Source organism: Anarrhichthys ocellatus, unplaced genomic scaffold (assembly GCF_004355925.1).
Source record: "Anarrhichthys ocellatus isolate YVR2014 unplaced genomic scaffold, GSC_Weel_1.0 scaffold2, whole genome shotgun sequence".
NCBI lineage: Eukaryota > Metazoa > Chordata > Actinopteri > Perciformes > Anarhichadidae > Anarrhichthys > Anarrhichthys ocellatus.
The window spans coordinates 17,510,507-17,527,012 of record NW_022280032.1 but is presented as its reverse complement, the minus strand read 5'-3'; the positions used below and the strand labels follow the sequence as shown (position 1 = coordinate 17,527,012).

The following is a 16,506-nucleotide window of genomic DNA, read 5'->3' as shown; positions in this document are numbered from 1 at the left end:
TTAACATGTTAATAAGTGAACTTTTTGCTGGACAGAGACAGTTTAATTGTTTTCTCTTCTTGCCAGTCTTAATGCTAAGCTAGGCTAATGTTGCTGGTGGTAGCTTCATATTTACTGTACAGACATGAGAGTGGTATCAAGCTTCATCTAACTCTCCGCAACAAAGCGAAATGACACACTTTTTAATCACACAAACAAGTGCATTTCCCTAAATGTCTTTTTTTTAAGCATATATTTTTACGTGTTATAGCCAGAAGTCACTTGCCAATCCTTGCCAAGAAGTAGTCCTGTGGGTGGATTTTTGTTGTAGACAGAGCCAATCTTTAAGCTAAGAGCTAACCAGCTGCTGGCCGTGGCTTCATATTTGATGTGCAGATACAAGAGCGGTATTAATCTTCTCATCGAGCTCTCGGCAGGAAAGAAAGCAGGCATATTTCCCAAAAAGTCACACTATTCCTTCCTATGGGCTTAAAATAAAGCTCCGATACAAAAACTGACAAAAATTGTTAAATCTTGGATTTTCCAGCCAGTTTCGGTAACCGATGTGCGAGCAAAATTCTTCCACGCATATCAGTTGTGAAACACAAAACCCATCATTTTGGAAAGACGACAAATAAAAAGAAGACTGTTTCCATAAGGGAAATGAAAAGGGACGGGGCCAGGAAGACTCTAGCCTCTCTGTGGAATTCCAGCTCCTGCCGCAGGCTATCGAACACATTAACGTCTTTTCATTAGGGCCCAGACTGTGTGAGAGAGGCGTACGAGCTGAAGAGAAGGGCCTCCACCCTTCTTTTGACCATCTGTGCAACTCTTCTTCTAATTTGTTTATTTCTCTTCCGACCGTCTCTCTCAGCTCTAATTGCTCCCCTCGGTCAGCATCTACTCCAAATACGCCTATCTAGCTGCGATCTTTAACGGATGACTGTATGACCTGACCACGTGACCACCTCCTCGTAAACCCGGCGACACTGGAAACCGTTTCTGCCCCCGAGACTTTCCCGCATAGACGGCACTTTCTTTGGTTATTGAAACACAGGTCAGCTGTGTGACCCCGACAGGATATTATCTCCGTCTTGGAAAGCTGTTTAGCTGTTGGTTCAATGTTGTGAATGCAGCTTGTGGAGCTACTTCTTTAAAATCCTATAGTAACAAATTACAAGAACCAAAAAAACAGGCTGCTAGGACAATGTTTTTAATCAGGAAGTCCTATTCCCAGCTTAGACAGGAGCATCTTGAGAAACACAACGTGACAACCGTCTCTCTCATGCCCACTATCTTCCAATCGTTTCCCTCTCTCTCACCCACACACTATTGATTAACTGTAGAGACTTGAGAAGGACATTAGGAACTATCAGTAAAGAGCTGGAGAGGGCTGATGAAAAGCCAGGGGAGATGAAAGAGAGTGTAATAAAAAGGAGAGTGAGCACAGGCAGAGAATGAGAACCGGTTCAGGGAAACAAAAAGTTGCGACAACGTCACCGCTTTGATACAGTCAGCCGGCAAAAATATCCATGAGAAAAAGAATATGTAATTTCTTCTTTCAAAGGGAAAATTGTGTCTCGCCTCAAAGGTAGAACGAGCGAGGACGAAATGTAAAGTCTCACCGTCATAGCCAGTAGTTTGCCATAGGTGAGATGTGCAGGAATGTGGTCCGGCTTGGCTCGCAGGGATTCTCTGTACCAGTGTTCAGCCTCGGTCAGCTTGTTCAGTCTAATGTAGGCCTCTCCTGTGGGAGCAAAGTGAGCGTCCAGTCAGGGGTCAAGCTGTCGAGAGGTTAAGACATCACACATCTTCCCATTGTTCAGCTGAGCGATGCAGCAGCGAGACCAAAGCTCAACCCAGAGGGCCTCTCAACCCCATGTTTTATTTTCATCAAATTATACGTTTACTTGCATGATGCCTGGCACTAAACGGAAAGAATGCAGATGCCTTTGCTTTAGAGTGCCACAATGCAAAAATAAATGTACTACTTTCTGTCTTTCACAAAAGTAAATCTTTGATACCCAGTCAGTAATGAATACCTCAAGTCGCCGTCAGGGTTTTTATTTCCTCAAAAGTGAAATGAGCAAAGTTCAGTGTGTGCGTTAAAAACTACAGGAGAATACACTGGGCTTATAACACACTCCCTCACTCTCCCTGATGTGTCAGACATCATGGGATACCTCCCCCACCGCCACATCTGACCCTCTGCCTGCACCTGAAAAAACAATACCCTCTCTTTCATAGCCATCCAACAACACGTGTATGACTGCAGGAATGTGACAACAGCGGCTGGTGATTGAACACAACACAGTTAAAATCAACATCGTAACACATTTAGGGAAAGAAACTGAATGTACACCAGTTGTGGTAAAATTTCACTATAACATGATTAGACAAGTTGTTTGGACTAGAGTGGACCGACACTTTAATTCTGAGAGGATTAGGTCTAATCTCTTCCCTGATAGGAAACTGTGATAAGCAACAGGTGTCCCACGCCTAATCACAACTCTGGGACCTTTTTAATGGTTTGAAAACACACATTCCCCTTTCCCTGCGAATGAGCAATACCGCTGTGTATGAATACCTCTTAACACACAAGTGTGTATCCACCTCCCCCCTTGAGATGTAAAGCGATACATGAGAATATATTTTCAAGATGATATCCATCAGCACAGCCTTATGTTTCAGATTTGAGTGTTGGAACACATTATCGCAAATGTCCTTGTCACCAGCTAACATCAAATAGAGCAACGGAATGGATTAGAGAGGATCTCCGTATTGTCGTAAAATAGAGATTTATTTTTAAGCTTCCAATAGCCAGTTTGCCCCCCCGCACTCCAACGTGATATGTATACTAAAAATAGATTTACCAGCACCCCAAGGCACCGAGCTAAACTAATGGATGTACAGGCCTGTTTTGACACGACCGCTTCATTAGTTTGTGGGTTTAAACGTGGCAAAATGACTTGCCTCGCGCTCGCGGCAGCAAGCCGTCTGTATGAGATTAGCACAAACATCAACGTGCAATTAGAAGTGACATTGAATCCGAGGAGCTGAAAAGCAGCCCCTCGGAGTGGAACATTCCTCGGCCCCACCAGAGAGTGTTGGAGCGAGACCAGCAGGGTGCAGATTACCACCCAGGTCTGCCTCTGATGAAAGCTTCTGCTGCCTGGCATCTGACAAACAGCATGAGAGCAGCGCAGCGAGCGAAAGCTGGAGACATGTATGAGCAGGTGTGCCAAATGCGCAAATCAGTTCAGCGAGGAAACAAGGCTATGCTGCAGAAATCACAGATCTCTGGCTCAGCGCCCCCATTACAGATGCAGCGCTGCTCCTTAACGCTGACTGGAGCTTTCAACAACATTTTGACATAATCTCGCCAGCTCTGTCAAAATGCATTTTGCCAACATATATGCGAACCTGTGGCACTACCAAGTCTGGATTACAGACTGTGTGTGTGTGTGTGTGTGTGTGTGTGTGTAAGCAGCTGCATGTGTGTGAGTGAGAGAGAAACAAAGCAGGAGGGAGACAGAGAGAGAGAAAAAAAAAAGTTAAAAAAGCAAGGAGAAAGCAGATATAATGAGCCTGAAAGCAGCTGTTCTACAGCTGTAATATAACAAGCTGGCTGTTATATTACAGTGAAAAGCAAATTAACTCTGTTTAACATGATATTATGAAGCTGACTACTGTCTCAAAACGCAGTTTAGCGGCATTAAGTCGGGTTCGATTTCTTAAAGAACGACTTCACTGATATAAATGGTTGTTTGTTTGATGTCTGATTTTTTATGACAATCTACTTTATTCTAGCACTCATTGAAACTTTCTCCATGGGCTTAACCCAGTGCAAGGCCTTCTCTGCTGGCCGAAACAGAATCACAAAGTTATATCTATTTTATAATTTAATAATTTTTCATAAATACACTACATGTATTGTAATTATTTTTCCCATTATCTTATTTTCTCATTGCACAGCTACTGTCTTCCTCAGTTGCTCTGCTTCCAGTGCAGCTTGTTTTAAGTAGAGCTTTTATCCAATCAGATCTCACCTCTGTCTCTAGGTAAGAACTGAGGCCCGAGGCCTGCAGAGTCACAGGTGAATCCCTGAGCAGTTTAAGTGAATGGGGATGATATTGTTGATTGTCATGTTCTTCAACCAATCAGATCTTTAGTTTGACATGTTGGGCGTATTCTTTGACGTGCCAGAGCCTGCTAGCTGGCCTACAAGTACGTGATTGGTCAGTGGGCTAGCCTGCCATGTTGGGCGGTGACAATCCCAAACGCATTAAAACGTATTCAAGAAATACAACTGGGGAGGCTCGACTGTCTTCACTGGCGTCCATGAATCGAGAAGGACTTCTTACTGGAACTAAAACGCACGGATGTACTGAACAACCGAAACAAAGAAAGGAGGATGGACTTTGTCTTTAAATAGTGAACAGCAGCTTTGGTAAGTGAACTGCATTTGTTTTTAATCTAGAGTGAGCTTAACCTAGTGTTCATCTTCATATCTAATAAGAAAGGGCTTAAGCTAAGCCCCAGGTTTCATGTTTACAACTGGGAATGTGAACCCGGGGGTTAACATCTTCTGACGTCTCACAGCACTTGTGTGACGAGTGTTTGACTTCTTGAGAATATTTAATCATTAACGGACAAAAATCTAGAATCACAAACAAGGACAACCATTCTATTGGTTTTGTGTTAACTTATCCAACTGATTTTAACTTGCGTTTTTGCGGCAAATTCCCAAAAGTGTGGAAGATCCCTGCTCCGCAGTGGGTGTTTGTGAGCCTAATGCTACCCCACATTCAAAGCTGCAAGTGTAAAACAGCTAATGGGGCTGTAAGCAGTGGTCTTACTTGTAATTAGTAATCCATTAATGCTAATTAAAAGTCTGGCTCAGTTAAAACGCTGCCTGTCCGGAAGAAAAAAAATAGTTATTTGTTTAAGGGACCTAGCACAACAAAGTCAAACAAAAATGAACGAGGTACAGCAGCCAATTGTTCCATAATACTCCAAAATAAACTTTGACTCCTAAATACTGCTGACTGTTATATTTCGTGGACTTAAAAACGACAGCTTTTATGCTTGTTATTGTAAAACAAAAGCAGCTCTTACCCATCATGTTGTAGAGGCTCTGTGGTGCAAATTGTCTTGGCATTTTCTGTATTGCTTCTTTAAACACGGCGAGGGCCTCCTGTGAATGAAACAAATAACACAAAAAATAAAAAAAGAGAAGGTGGGGGATGTTTGCATTAGAACGGAGAGACCCAGCCAGAGGAACTGGCGTGGTGGTAACTAGTCATCCCTCCCCTGCAGCCGGGGGCCCTGACACTGTGAATACACAGCGTGGAATTGGGGGTCGCTGGGAGGCTGCTTCATACAGAGTCGAGCAGAAAGGGTCTATCCGCAGAGTCACGGCTGTTAAGACGACTAGAGCGGCGTCACACATTTGACTCTGGGATGTATAGCGCGTAGGTCCAGCGATTCACCTCAGAGTCCCTCCGAATTTAAATGGTAGAAGGAGTTGGAGCTACTTTATTGCTGAAGCAAATGTTGCGGTTAAAGACCGGAGGAAGTGGGACTGCTCTCTTCCTCCGGCATGCCAACAGTTTATGAAAGCCCTTATTGAATCTGCAGTTGTGCTGATTGAATCGGTGCTTATGTACAGTATAAATGTGCAGCGTTGGAAAAACGGTTACTTTAGCCAGCACTGTAGGTCTTTAGAGGCATGAAAGAGAGTTCATTAGTAGAAACAGCCCGAGGATTGTCTGCGCAAAACTCTGCGTCCCCTGTGACACAAGCAATTCTGGATCATGTCCATTTAAAAATGAGCATTTTCTCAGTGTCCCAAAAGCTCCTCGGGCAAAAGCCTGCATCTTATCTCAATTCACTCTGGTTTCACATTTCCCAGCATGTAAAGGTTTGTTAGACAACATATATATTGACTGACTCGTCCTATCTGAACTTACTGAAAATAAATATGTAAGTTAAGGAAATGAGTGTAACTCAGCACATAGCTAGGTGTGACATGTGTATATCTCTGTCGTACACCGTTACTTCAAATGATCACAGTCCCGTCAACAGCACTACGCCTGCCAAGAAAGTGCCCAGCACGCTGAAATATTTTGACATATACAAATGTGAAATAGATGTTTACCTCCTGGCGTCCCTGTTCGTGGAGCAGCTTGCCCAGGTTGTACAAGCAGCTGGTGACTGAGCTCTTGTGGGCGTGGGGGTCCTTCAGGTTTTCATCGGGGATGTCGGCGCAGGTCAGGAAGGTGCGCTTGGACTCATCTAGGCGACCCTGATTCATCAGGATGATGCCTGTGTTCAAGTAGGCCGCTGTTGGGAAAAACAAAACATGGACAATAGCGTGAATTCTGGCTGAGCATCGGTAACGTTCAACCAGATTCACGGAGGCGTGCACTGTAAACCTGACTTCATGCCTACAACTTTCACTGCTGCAGCTTCCTCCACAACGCCCAACCTCCTCCATGTGTGGTGCATTTTTTTGTACCGTTGATTTAACGACACAATATTTATGTGTTCATTAAGTAGGGTTCAGTTAATTAAGTAGAAACCTTGCTGCTTGGACTTATCGAGAGCTTCCTCAAAGAGAAGAACCTGTTCCGCCAAATCGAACAATATAACCATTTCCCCCAAATGGTCATTTCCTTCTCAGAAGTGTCTCTCACTGACCTGAATCCTCACAGATCAATGGTGCTGAAAAGATGAGTAATGGCTATTTCTACATTCCACATCTGAGGTGGAACAATAAACCACTGTTGCTCTTTCTAATGCTTCACTGTATATTTGGCCTTTGCGCTGCATCCTGTGGGATACTTTGGATGCTTGTTAAACTTTTTCCTTGAGTGGTCAGACACCAATAATCAATACGCAGCGGGAGAGTAATTAATCTCTGTGGACCTGCCTCTCAAAACAACTCCCTGTCAAGTCTGGTTGTTGGAATAAATTAACTTGCTGGAATAAATTAACTTGATACAGAAGATCAATCTGGAGGGCTCTTCTATAGGGTGTAGAACCAAACAGCCTTTTTTTCCTCCGATCAAACAAGTGGTCTTCTTCCTCTTCTGTCTTTGGGATTTGTTATCTTAAAAGCTCACATTGTTGTATTTCCACATCCTTGCACCTCACAGTCTCATCGTTGCTACATGGCGTTGCATTAGATGGTCAAGATAAATGGCCTTTTTTTTTCCCATTGCATGGATTTGCAATGAAAGCAGAACAGATAAGAAACACAACGGATTGACAAAAGAAATTAGGAATTTGCTCTTTTAAACTGATTTTCTGTACGCAACAAATATGTCACAAATCAATAGCACTTTATCACAAAAACAGCCTCGCTCTGAATATTCAATAAAATAACGCTACAGTTTTCACTAGTTAGCTCCCAATTAGTCAGCGAGTAATGGTTCAACCTTGAGAAACGCTTTTAACCGTCACATTAACATCCTGCCTCGAACATGTCTGCTGCTTGAGGTAACTAATTAAGCTCGTTATCGGCTATAACAGATTGGATAATTGCACGCTGAATGGAAATGTTCTCGTCTTACCGCGATCTTGATTAGGTGGATAATTAATCCAGGGAAGAAAGAAGGAGACGTTTTAAGATTCTCTGTTCACCTGTCATTGACTGACGCTTAGAACAACGGGGAGCTCATCTATTGCATGATCAGGTAAGATTGTGAGCGATTTGTTCTAATCAACCTGCTGAAGGTGGCAGCGTATGAAAAACGTAACTCCAGCAAAAAGCAGGGGGACATTCTCACGGGAAGGAGATGAAGAGGAAGAGGAAGGAGACGCACTCAAAACTGGGAGAACATAGAAGTGAAATTAGAGAGTAATGGCCTGAATTCATATTAAATGACATCATGCAGTTGCTTGGTCTGTTGACACGGCTTGGCTTTGAAAGGCAGTCAGACGGCTGTGTTGAATGTTGAACTCAGTCGCACACTCACTGCCCTTTGCCACCTACTCCTCTCCCTTCACATAGCCACGGCCGTTGTTCCCTGTTGCCTGGACACAGCGCAGCCGCAACCACAAGAGCTGGAGATTGTCAATAAAATAAATAAATAAAGAGCTGTACTTACAAGCCAGAGTTGGCCGGCTCCCAATGGCCAGCTTATAGTAGTGGAGTGCCTCTGAGAACTTGTTGCTCTCCTGTAGCAGCAAACCGCTGAAACAGACAAAAGGAAAGACGGTACAAGCAGTTTAGAGCTTTAAAGAACTCAAAGGAGGAGACGTTTGAAAGAAGCCTCTGTAAAAAAAGCAGCTGATACAAGTGAAGAGGAAGATTTAGATCTCAACAAACCGCAGACACTTGAGCACACATTGAGTGTTGGCTGTGGATGTTTTGTGTTTGGACCTCAGGCTAAGACAGCGTCATTAATAACCCTGTCAGACAGACAGCCCTCTGGGGAATACAAGACAAGACGGCACTTCCTCTGAGAGAACTGCTATGATCAATGGACCCAGGCATGTAAAATGAGAACGTGTCCATTTGTTCGCACGCTCCCAAGTCATTCAACCAGCCAGGAGCGGAGACACAAAGAAACTCAGCAGAGGCGAACGAACGTGAGCATTAAGGATAATATAAAGTACAACACAGCAGTATGATGAAACACTAACTCACAGGTTATACAGCATGTCAGCCATGTTGCTGCGGTAATAGAGGGCATTTCTGTACGCCTGCTCAGCCTCCTCCATCTCGCCCTGGCTCTTCAGGACATTTCCAAGGTTGCCCCATGCTGACAGGTTACAATAGAAAAGGTTAATCACACAGAGTGAAACAGAACATTTGTGGCAACCTTCTGAAATAACTTTTTCAGAATCTTTAAAAGCTTTTTCGATTTAAAAGCATCAGGAGAGGACATTTCTGTGGCAGGTAATCATTTTCACGAGTTCAGTGTTTTTTTTAACCTCTAAAGAGAAAGACATTATGGGCAGACACAGACGGGGGAGGTTTGAGCCAAAAGCACCAGTCAGTCCTACGTCGGTGGGCATGAAAAGAAGACCACCACAGAGCTATTGCACAGAGAATGGCATTTGGGTCTGAATGGCAGAGTTCAGCAACTGGCAGGTGAAATAAAGTTGCAAAGAGCTTGTGCAGAGACCATGGAGTGTGAAAATAAATGTATAGGGAGCAGAAAAAATAATCAATGGATGTAAAATAGAAGCCAATGTCAATGGGTACGCAACATAACATCCTCTTTGATCTGTTTTTAAGGTTACTTTATAGTCTGCACAAACTCAACTTGAGTAACTATGATTCAACAGAATGAAAGGTGTAAAAAACAATCATTAAAATAGATAAATAGGCCTAATGACGTCATTGTGCATCAATGGTGTTATATTATACGGTTTCTTCTTTCATCTCCACAAAGTATTATTGAATAAAGAAGATAAAATCTTGGCTCTTTCTGCTTTTGTTGACATGCATTTAAAGTGCTAAAATATACAGTGTGCCCTTAAGCAACGTATTTACAGTATTTAGTTGTTGAAAATCCAAACATCCACAGAATTTCAGAAGAATATTCAGCATAAACAGAGAACAGCAGAAAAACAACCCAAGCGTCCTTCGTTCCACTGCGCTCCAGTTGTGCACAGACGAACTCGTGAAGTGTCTTTCACAGGAAAAGCTTTGTGCACTCGGACATTTCACAGTTCACAACAATCCAACGAGTGTGTCCGTGTTTGAGGTTGGGTTCTGTTGAACTCTCATATTAGCAATAACGAATGTGAGTTGGGGACATTGCTGCTGCTCTGTTCGGGCTTGATGGCCTGCCAAAGCAAACAGCTGTCACGCCTCAGCTCCGCTCAGAATCTGAGAGGGAAATTAGCTAACACAACATGTCCCGCTGTTGCCTTGCGAGTACCCTGCCCTGCTGCCCCTCCTCAGCAGCTCTGAGAACTTTGCTTCGGATAGAAATCTGTGTCCTATGACCTCTGAATGTGGAGGCTACTGAATATTTCCTCCTCTGTTACAGGTGCCAATAGGAGACGGGTGATTTCGTCCTGCCGAGTTAAACGGGGCATCTGGTGTCATTAAACAGATCACATGCTGGGTATAAGAAGATGTATGATAAAGAGGTACAACTCTGTTCTAGGCCTTGGAAAAGTAAAATCAAGAAAGAAGCCTCGAGTAGTACTCCAGTCTCATTTGGTTTTTTGGGCACGCCTTGTGAGCACTTGTATATTCTGTGGTAAGGCTGAGTGACGAAGAGAAGACATTTTGAAGCAGCTTGACTTTGAATTATTCAGGGCGGCAGTAGTAGAGAGACAGCAGCGCACATTATCAAATTCAAAACTGTGCCTAAGAGCTCGCTCACTATTCAACAAAATATGTTGGGTGAAAGAGGTTTTTTGGTGCTGGAATATGTATAAAAGTGCATAAAAAAGTGTGTACGTGCACATGCGAGAGCGGTTGCACCTTTGTGCGTGCTGATTTTAATGAAAGGGCCTCCTTACCTTTAGCAGGATTGACATAAATCCCAGACTTGTAGAGCATCTCCTCGTTCTGCCAGTCCCGGTTCCTCAGAACAGTTTTGACACTGAAAAGAAGGATGACGGCACCGCTGCAGTACACCAACAGCGCCCTGGAGGACCTGTGTCGCAGACGGACGTACAGAGACCTCATCCCCACTGCCACCAGCAAGCAAAAGCCCATGCTGGGGATGTACAGTACTCTCTCTGCTATCACAAACCCCACGTAGAAAAACAAGTTCGTGGCAGGGAGGAAAGGGATTGCCAACAGGCCTAGCGAGAACACCACGACATTTTCAGTGGTGGGCAGTGGAGTCCTGCTCTCATAGTGCTTTTTGGTACCATTCTGGGCACTATTAATGTGAGCGTCTGTGTGGGAATTGTTCAAATGTTCATGATTGTTATGTTGGTAACTGTGCCCATTGCTGTTCCCATTTCTGCCATTGGTGTAATGATGCGCTTTGCCATTGGTCTCCTTGCCTTTAGCCGCCCGGTGCGTCCACAGGCTGAACCCAGCCAGCGAGAGCAACCCAAGGTAGAAGACTACAGTGTGAATGTTCCTCCAATCGGCAAGGCTCCTGATCAAAGGCAGGGCGTCCATTGACCAATCGAAGCTGAGCGTGTTCGGGCAAAGGAGAAGCCACGAGTTGGCGGCGGGCAGGTAGGAAAAGGTTAGCGTCCTGGTGAGGAGAGAGGGGGAGTCGGCTGCCGGGTTGTCAGAGTTGGAGAAGTTGGGGGGTTTGTTACCCATCCAGTAGAAGCGGCCGGCCAACAGGACGGCTCCCCAGGCTGCCAGCAAAAAGACATTGAGCAGCAGGTGGACGTTCTTTCTCTAAAGGACAAAGAAAACACAGAAACAGTGATCAAACCCTCAGTCCACAGGATAGGAGAGGAACGACTGTTGCAGAAAATATACTGCACATGTGGAAGCATCAAGCTAAACCTAGCTTTCTGGGTGGTTGTAATATTTATGACTCTTGGACCTTTACATTTACTATGAACCGGGGCTATGGATTGGAAATTGATGAAAGGAAAGCCCGATTTACTTCGACTCTCAAGAAAATAAAATAGCTGCAATGGTACAGCTGCATAATCAGCTGCCATCTGGAACAAAATGAGTGTCCAAGACAATTTAGAAAGTGTTCATTAAATAGAGTGGCTTTGATACATTTCTTTTTTGTTCTGTTTTGGCTGCTGCGCTTCATCCAAGAGGGAAAAACTGCACACTGACTTTTCATTTAAGCCAGAACATGTCAATTAATCAATTTTTTTTTTGATAAATAAGATGACTCTGCACCAGAATTTTCCATTCATGCACACATTCTTTTCCTCCATGGCCTTCATAGACATATCAAAACAAACACAACTATTCATCATAGTACAGACTCGATATTAAACACTTTTCCAAATGCTATGTTGGAATGCCTATGAAATATATACAGTGTGTTTGGTTGTTTAATACTTTGCCGTCAAAGCATTGAAAAATTACTGGACATATTTCCCCACAAGCATGTTATTTTGTCAAGTTAGGACCAAATGACCTTTCGTATTGTGCTCATGTTGGAAATCCAAATTAATTTTTTCTCTTGCTTTTTCTCAAATCAGCAGCTGGAGCACACACACAGTAATGTCCACTCGTTACCCGCAGTGTCCTACATGAACTATGCAGCAATAGATGGTTCCATTAGTCGCAGGCGTCTAAATCTAAATCTCAGGGCATCACAGTCCTCGATTTCTTCTCAGACAAATGGCTTTTCATTACTTAGAATTAAACCCGAGGCAGCACAGGCCAACCCCACATTACTTTTATTCCAGTGGATGTGATCCCTCTTCATCTCTACATACCAAAGGGCACAAACATGTCTCATCTGTGATCATACTCTTCATATCACCACTGCTCTGGGGGTGTACTATTGATCCCCTTGCCTGTCCATTGTTATTTGCAGATTGCATCTGTGAAGAGATGCTTCAATAACCTCAGGGGACATCTGACTACAGGGCCAACGCTTTGTTGTCTGCTAATGATCACGAGCTGCAGCTCAACAGGAAAGGAGACTGGAAACACAGGAGACGACACCGTGACAACACCATGACAGCTCATTACAATATGTGCTGTAGTGCAGCGGAGGAGGTGAACACAACAGCCGGTTACATACAATGCAATCAAACACAACACCTTTGTATTCTGACGAGTGAAAGCAGAACTCCTCGTCTCGGTCATACCGACCTCTGAAGTGCTCGGTAGAGCACCAGGTGCACTTGTGTGGTTGAAGCACAACACTGTGGTGCTGAATATTTGCATTCAATATTCATAGTATTTTTTGAAAATATCAGAAACGTGAAAAAAAACAAAAAAAAAAACTACATGTATAAGGTCAACGTTGTCAAACCCTTCGGTGGTGGCCTGACAACAACCCAGAGTGCAGTATGTCATGATGTTCAGCCACTGCTGAGGAAGTTATATGGTTGCTTGGCAACAAAAGGTCACTGTTTCAATCCACATCACCATGTCTCATGAATATGAGCCAAAGGTGTTACAGTCAGCTCGCTATGAATGCAATGGGAGGACAGGAGAAAGTAAAGTAATGTGTCTTATAGAGTAGGAATCAATAGAAGGCTAGAATTATGAGAAATGTTATCAGACAGAGTTCAAGATTATTAAAGTAAGAAAATGAACATCAAGGCTCTGTGAACGGTGAACTATTTTAACATTTCAAGCCGTAATTAATCTACTTTAGCTAGAAACCCACTGTGAAAACGGATGCTCCAGCATAAAAACAGAAGACCACAGCTAAGCAACTGAATACAAAACAATGGAGTCGATAACAAATAATTGCAATGATCTCAATGCTATTATTAAAGATTAAAAACAGGAAAGGTACTAACATATGTTGCTGTATTCAGATACAACTGATAACTTGGTGCAAGGTTCCAGAAATAAGAGAAAAGTGGAGTTTTGTCTCGTGAGAATTCAATGTGACCGACTGAAACTGTGCCAGTTCAAGTGAAGGCTAGAACAGAAGGCACACGCGTCACGATGCAAATTATATTGAAATGGTCCAGCATAAAAGAAAATATATGAAGAATAACAGCATGGCTATGTATCATTTTAATTAGCATACGGTGACACAAAAGAATGCAGCATCTATGTTCCTGCTGATTGTGGGACTGACCGCTGAGGCCGGCTTGAACCAATATGAATGCATCCATGAAGACAGGATGACATAGATCCTGTTATACAAGTCAAGAGAATGCCCTTCTGTATGTTTCGGATATAATGGAGGTGAAATGTGTTTTTTCGACAGAGCCAAGCTAGCCGTTCCCCCGTTTTCATCATTGGTGCTAAGAGCTACCGGCGGCTAGCTGTAGCGTCGTATTCATCCTGAGAGTGGTGTCAATCTACTTATCTAACTATCCGCAACACACTTTACCCACAAAATGTCCCACTCCTTCAATGCTTTACAAGATGTTATCGTCTCGATTTGTCTTCTCTCCAACTAGATGTCCCGTTCATATGTCATGATGTCTAAAATAATACAGCCTATTGAATTAAACTTTAACAAAACAAGAAAAAATTGGCATATTATTATCCCAAATATATTCAAATGTATAACTGTACAAAGTGCAGCCCACACTGAAAATCTGTCATCCGAACTCCATATGAACTCTTGGTACGGATGGATGGATGGGTGGGTGCAGATTATCCTCTTCAAATCTCAAACACCAGGTTTCAATCAATCCCTAAAATCACTGGAGTGGCAAAAATGGAGGTCTAAGCAGGTGAGCATACATTCTTCAAAAGAAATGAAGGAGGCTGATGTGGTCTGTGAGGCCCAGGGGGCTGTACTTTGTGCAGACCTTGCCAGCGAGGCTTGCTGAGCAGGGTTAATACATCTCAATCACTGCTTCAGCGAGATCCAGCTTGGATTTATGAGGCTCTTCTATAAGCTCTCAAGTCGCCTCTCTGGCCGACGCGCCTGCTCATGAGACACCCCCTCAAAGTTATCTTAGAGCACTCTAGAGGAGTGGAATAAAAGCTTCCTCTATTTTTAGAGCAAACAGGTCATCCAAAATTGGGTGCGATATGTATGGGGCACTGTGCCAGGTTCCCAGACAACATTCAATGAGCCAATTTATTTGCCGTTCATGGCCGATCCGTGCAGTATACCTTCGATTCTGCAGAGCAGCTTTGCTCCTGCTGCAACGAGACCACCGTCCGAAGGGCAACGAGGTGGCATGTGTGTTTCATGTCTTTGTGTACACACCTCTTAAAAGTGCTGTCGACAACCTGGCATGGCTCCCATACATGCCCCCCCCTGCCCCCCCCCCCCCCCCCCGAGACAAAAAGATATGTCAACCTCACTCTTCCCAGACGCAGCGCACGCTGGGACACCGCCACCTTAACCACATCCACGTGTCGATGCTGAGGGCTGAGCCGGTGTTCCATTTACATTCTTGTGCTGCACTTCCACATTCAGATTCCCCCTTTCTCCATGCAGAATGAGGTCTATGGGTGGTATTGAGAACAAAAAAAACAAAACAATGCTTTGACTGCACCTCAGCACACATTTGTAACCCCCCCTGCTCCTCCTCTTGGCCTACTTTTCCAACTGCTGTGACTTTCTAAAAGGACAATAAATGTGAACGCAAAGACGTATACAGGCAGCAAGCAAACAGGACGTGCTCTGGAGATGATCTGGAGGACACATTACTGCTGCGACAACATGAACCTCATGTCTATTATCTCTTGAATGAACAAACATGTGCATCCTCCCTAATACACCTGCGGTTAAAATGTCTACCATTCAAAAGCACAAGTTCAATTACCAGCCGGGCAACGGCTCCCTGGTCGCTGTAGCTCTCTTATGAAGGGGAAACCAAGGGGATTCCAGCTCTGTGTCTTTTGTCTATAATCCAGTTTAGTTTGAAATAAGTGGTTTAGCACAGCCCCGTAGGAGGCTTGAGGAGGGTGTGTTTTTTTTTTCCTTCCCTTTTGTGTTTCAGGCGCAATCAGTCCAGAATTGAAACAATTTAGCTTTTATAAGCCAGGCATGTGAATAAAATATCCTTAGAGATGAAATGCAAAACAGGCCAATTACGGAATCCCTATTCGTGCCTGTGCCTGCCTCCCCCCCCCCCCCAATAGACATTAAGTTGAATTGACTGAAATGAAAACTTGTTCTAAACCGTTTCTTTTTCTTCTTCTCTTTTTTTTTTTTTCTTTCTTACATCTGCTCGAGTGATGTGAAAAAAGGTTTGCTGGAAAATAAAGTACAAAAGAGCTGAGAGAGAAAATTCATTAATTATTTTGGAGAAAGTGCTCTATTCTCTACACACGGGCGGTTTTTTGCATAATTGGCTGATGCACACCATACCATTTTAAGAACAATCCATCACGACACATCTAACTAGCCCATCAAACTGAAGCGCCGTGACTGGCTCACACTCCAGCGAGCTTCAAGAGAGAATCCTGTGGAAGAAGAAGTGGCATGTCTGACCTATCCCCTCCTCTTCATCATTACCCAGATCAATTGTCTGCAGAGGGCTTTTCATCAAGATCCGGCTTCACATTGATGGACTTGTAATGGAAGTGAAAATGAGCTCCGGGTACCAATCAGAGGGAATAATCACCTTCAAAGCCTTCACACTCACACATACAGAAAGCTCAAATTTGATATGAACACCGGATCCCCTTTAAACATTCTGCATAAATCTTTCTATGGGTTTGATGGATGGATATACACTCCGTGTCCTTGTTCCTTGACCGCTGGACCAGCTAATCGAGCTTGTTGTGGATGAAGCACAAACGCACCACCTATCTTTTCTCCTTATCAGCTACAGCTGTTGTGATCCCCTCCTATGAGACAGTAAAGAACCGTCGGTTGTAAAATCCTGATTGTTAGCAGGCAAGACAAGATAAGAACCCGACTATTGCACTTCCTAACAACGTGTTATGGATTACCAACAGCTGGCTCATGTTTTCAAAATGTGATTAAGCTGATGCCTGACAATTTACTCCCG

At 43.7% G+C, this 16,506-nt stretch overlaps 1 protein-coding gene across 1 annotated transcript in view; it reads right to left on the bottom strand.

Moving 5' to 3' along the window:
• tmtc2b (transmembrane O-mannosyltransferase targeting cadherins 2b) overlaps nt 1-16,506 on the bottom strand; it is an 85,159-nt gene that overhangs the window by 18,683 nt on the left and 49,970 nt on the right. Inside the window, exons 3-8 of the mRNA XM_031870077.1 lie at nt 10,471-11,317; nt 8,636-8,750; nt 8,094-8,179; nt 6,140-6,324; nt 5,098-5,176; nt 1,605-1,726 (exon numbers count right to left, since the gene is read on the bottom strand). Coding sequence (XP_031725937.1) covers nt 1,605-1,726; nt 5,098-5,176; nt 6,140-6,324; nt 8,094-8,179; nt 8,636-8,750; nt 10,471-11,317 — 1,434 coding nt within the window. The remainder of the gene's footprint in view (nt 1-1,604; nt 1,727-5,097; nt 5,177-6,139; nt 6,325-8,093; nt 8,180-8,635; nt 8,751-10,470; nt 11,318-16,506) is intronic.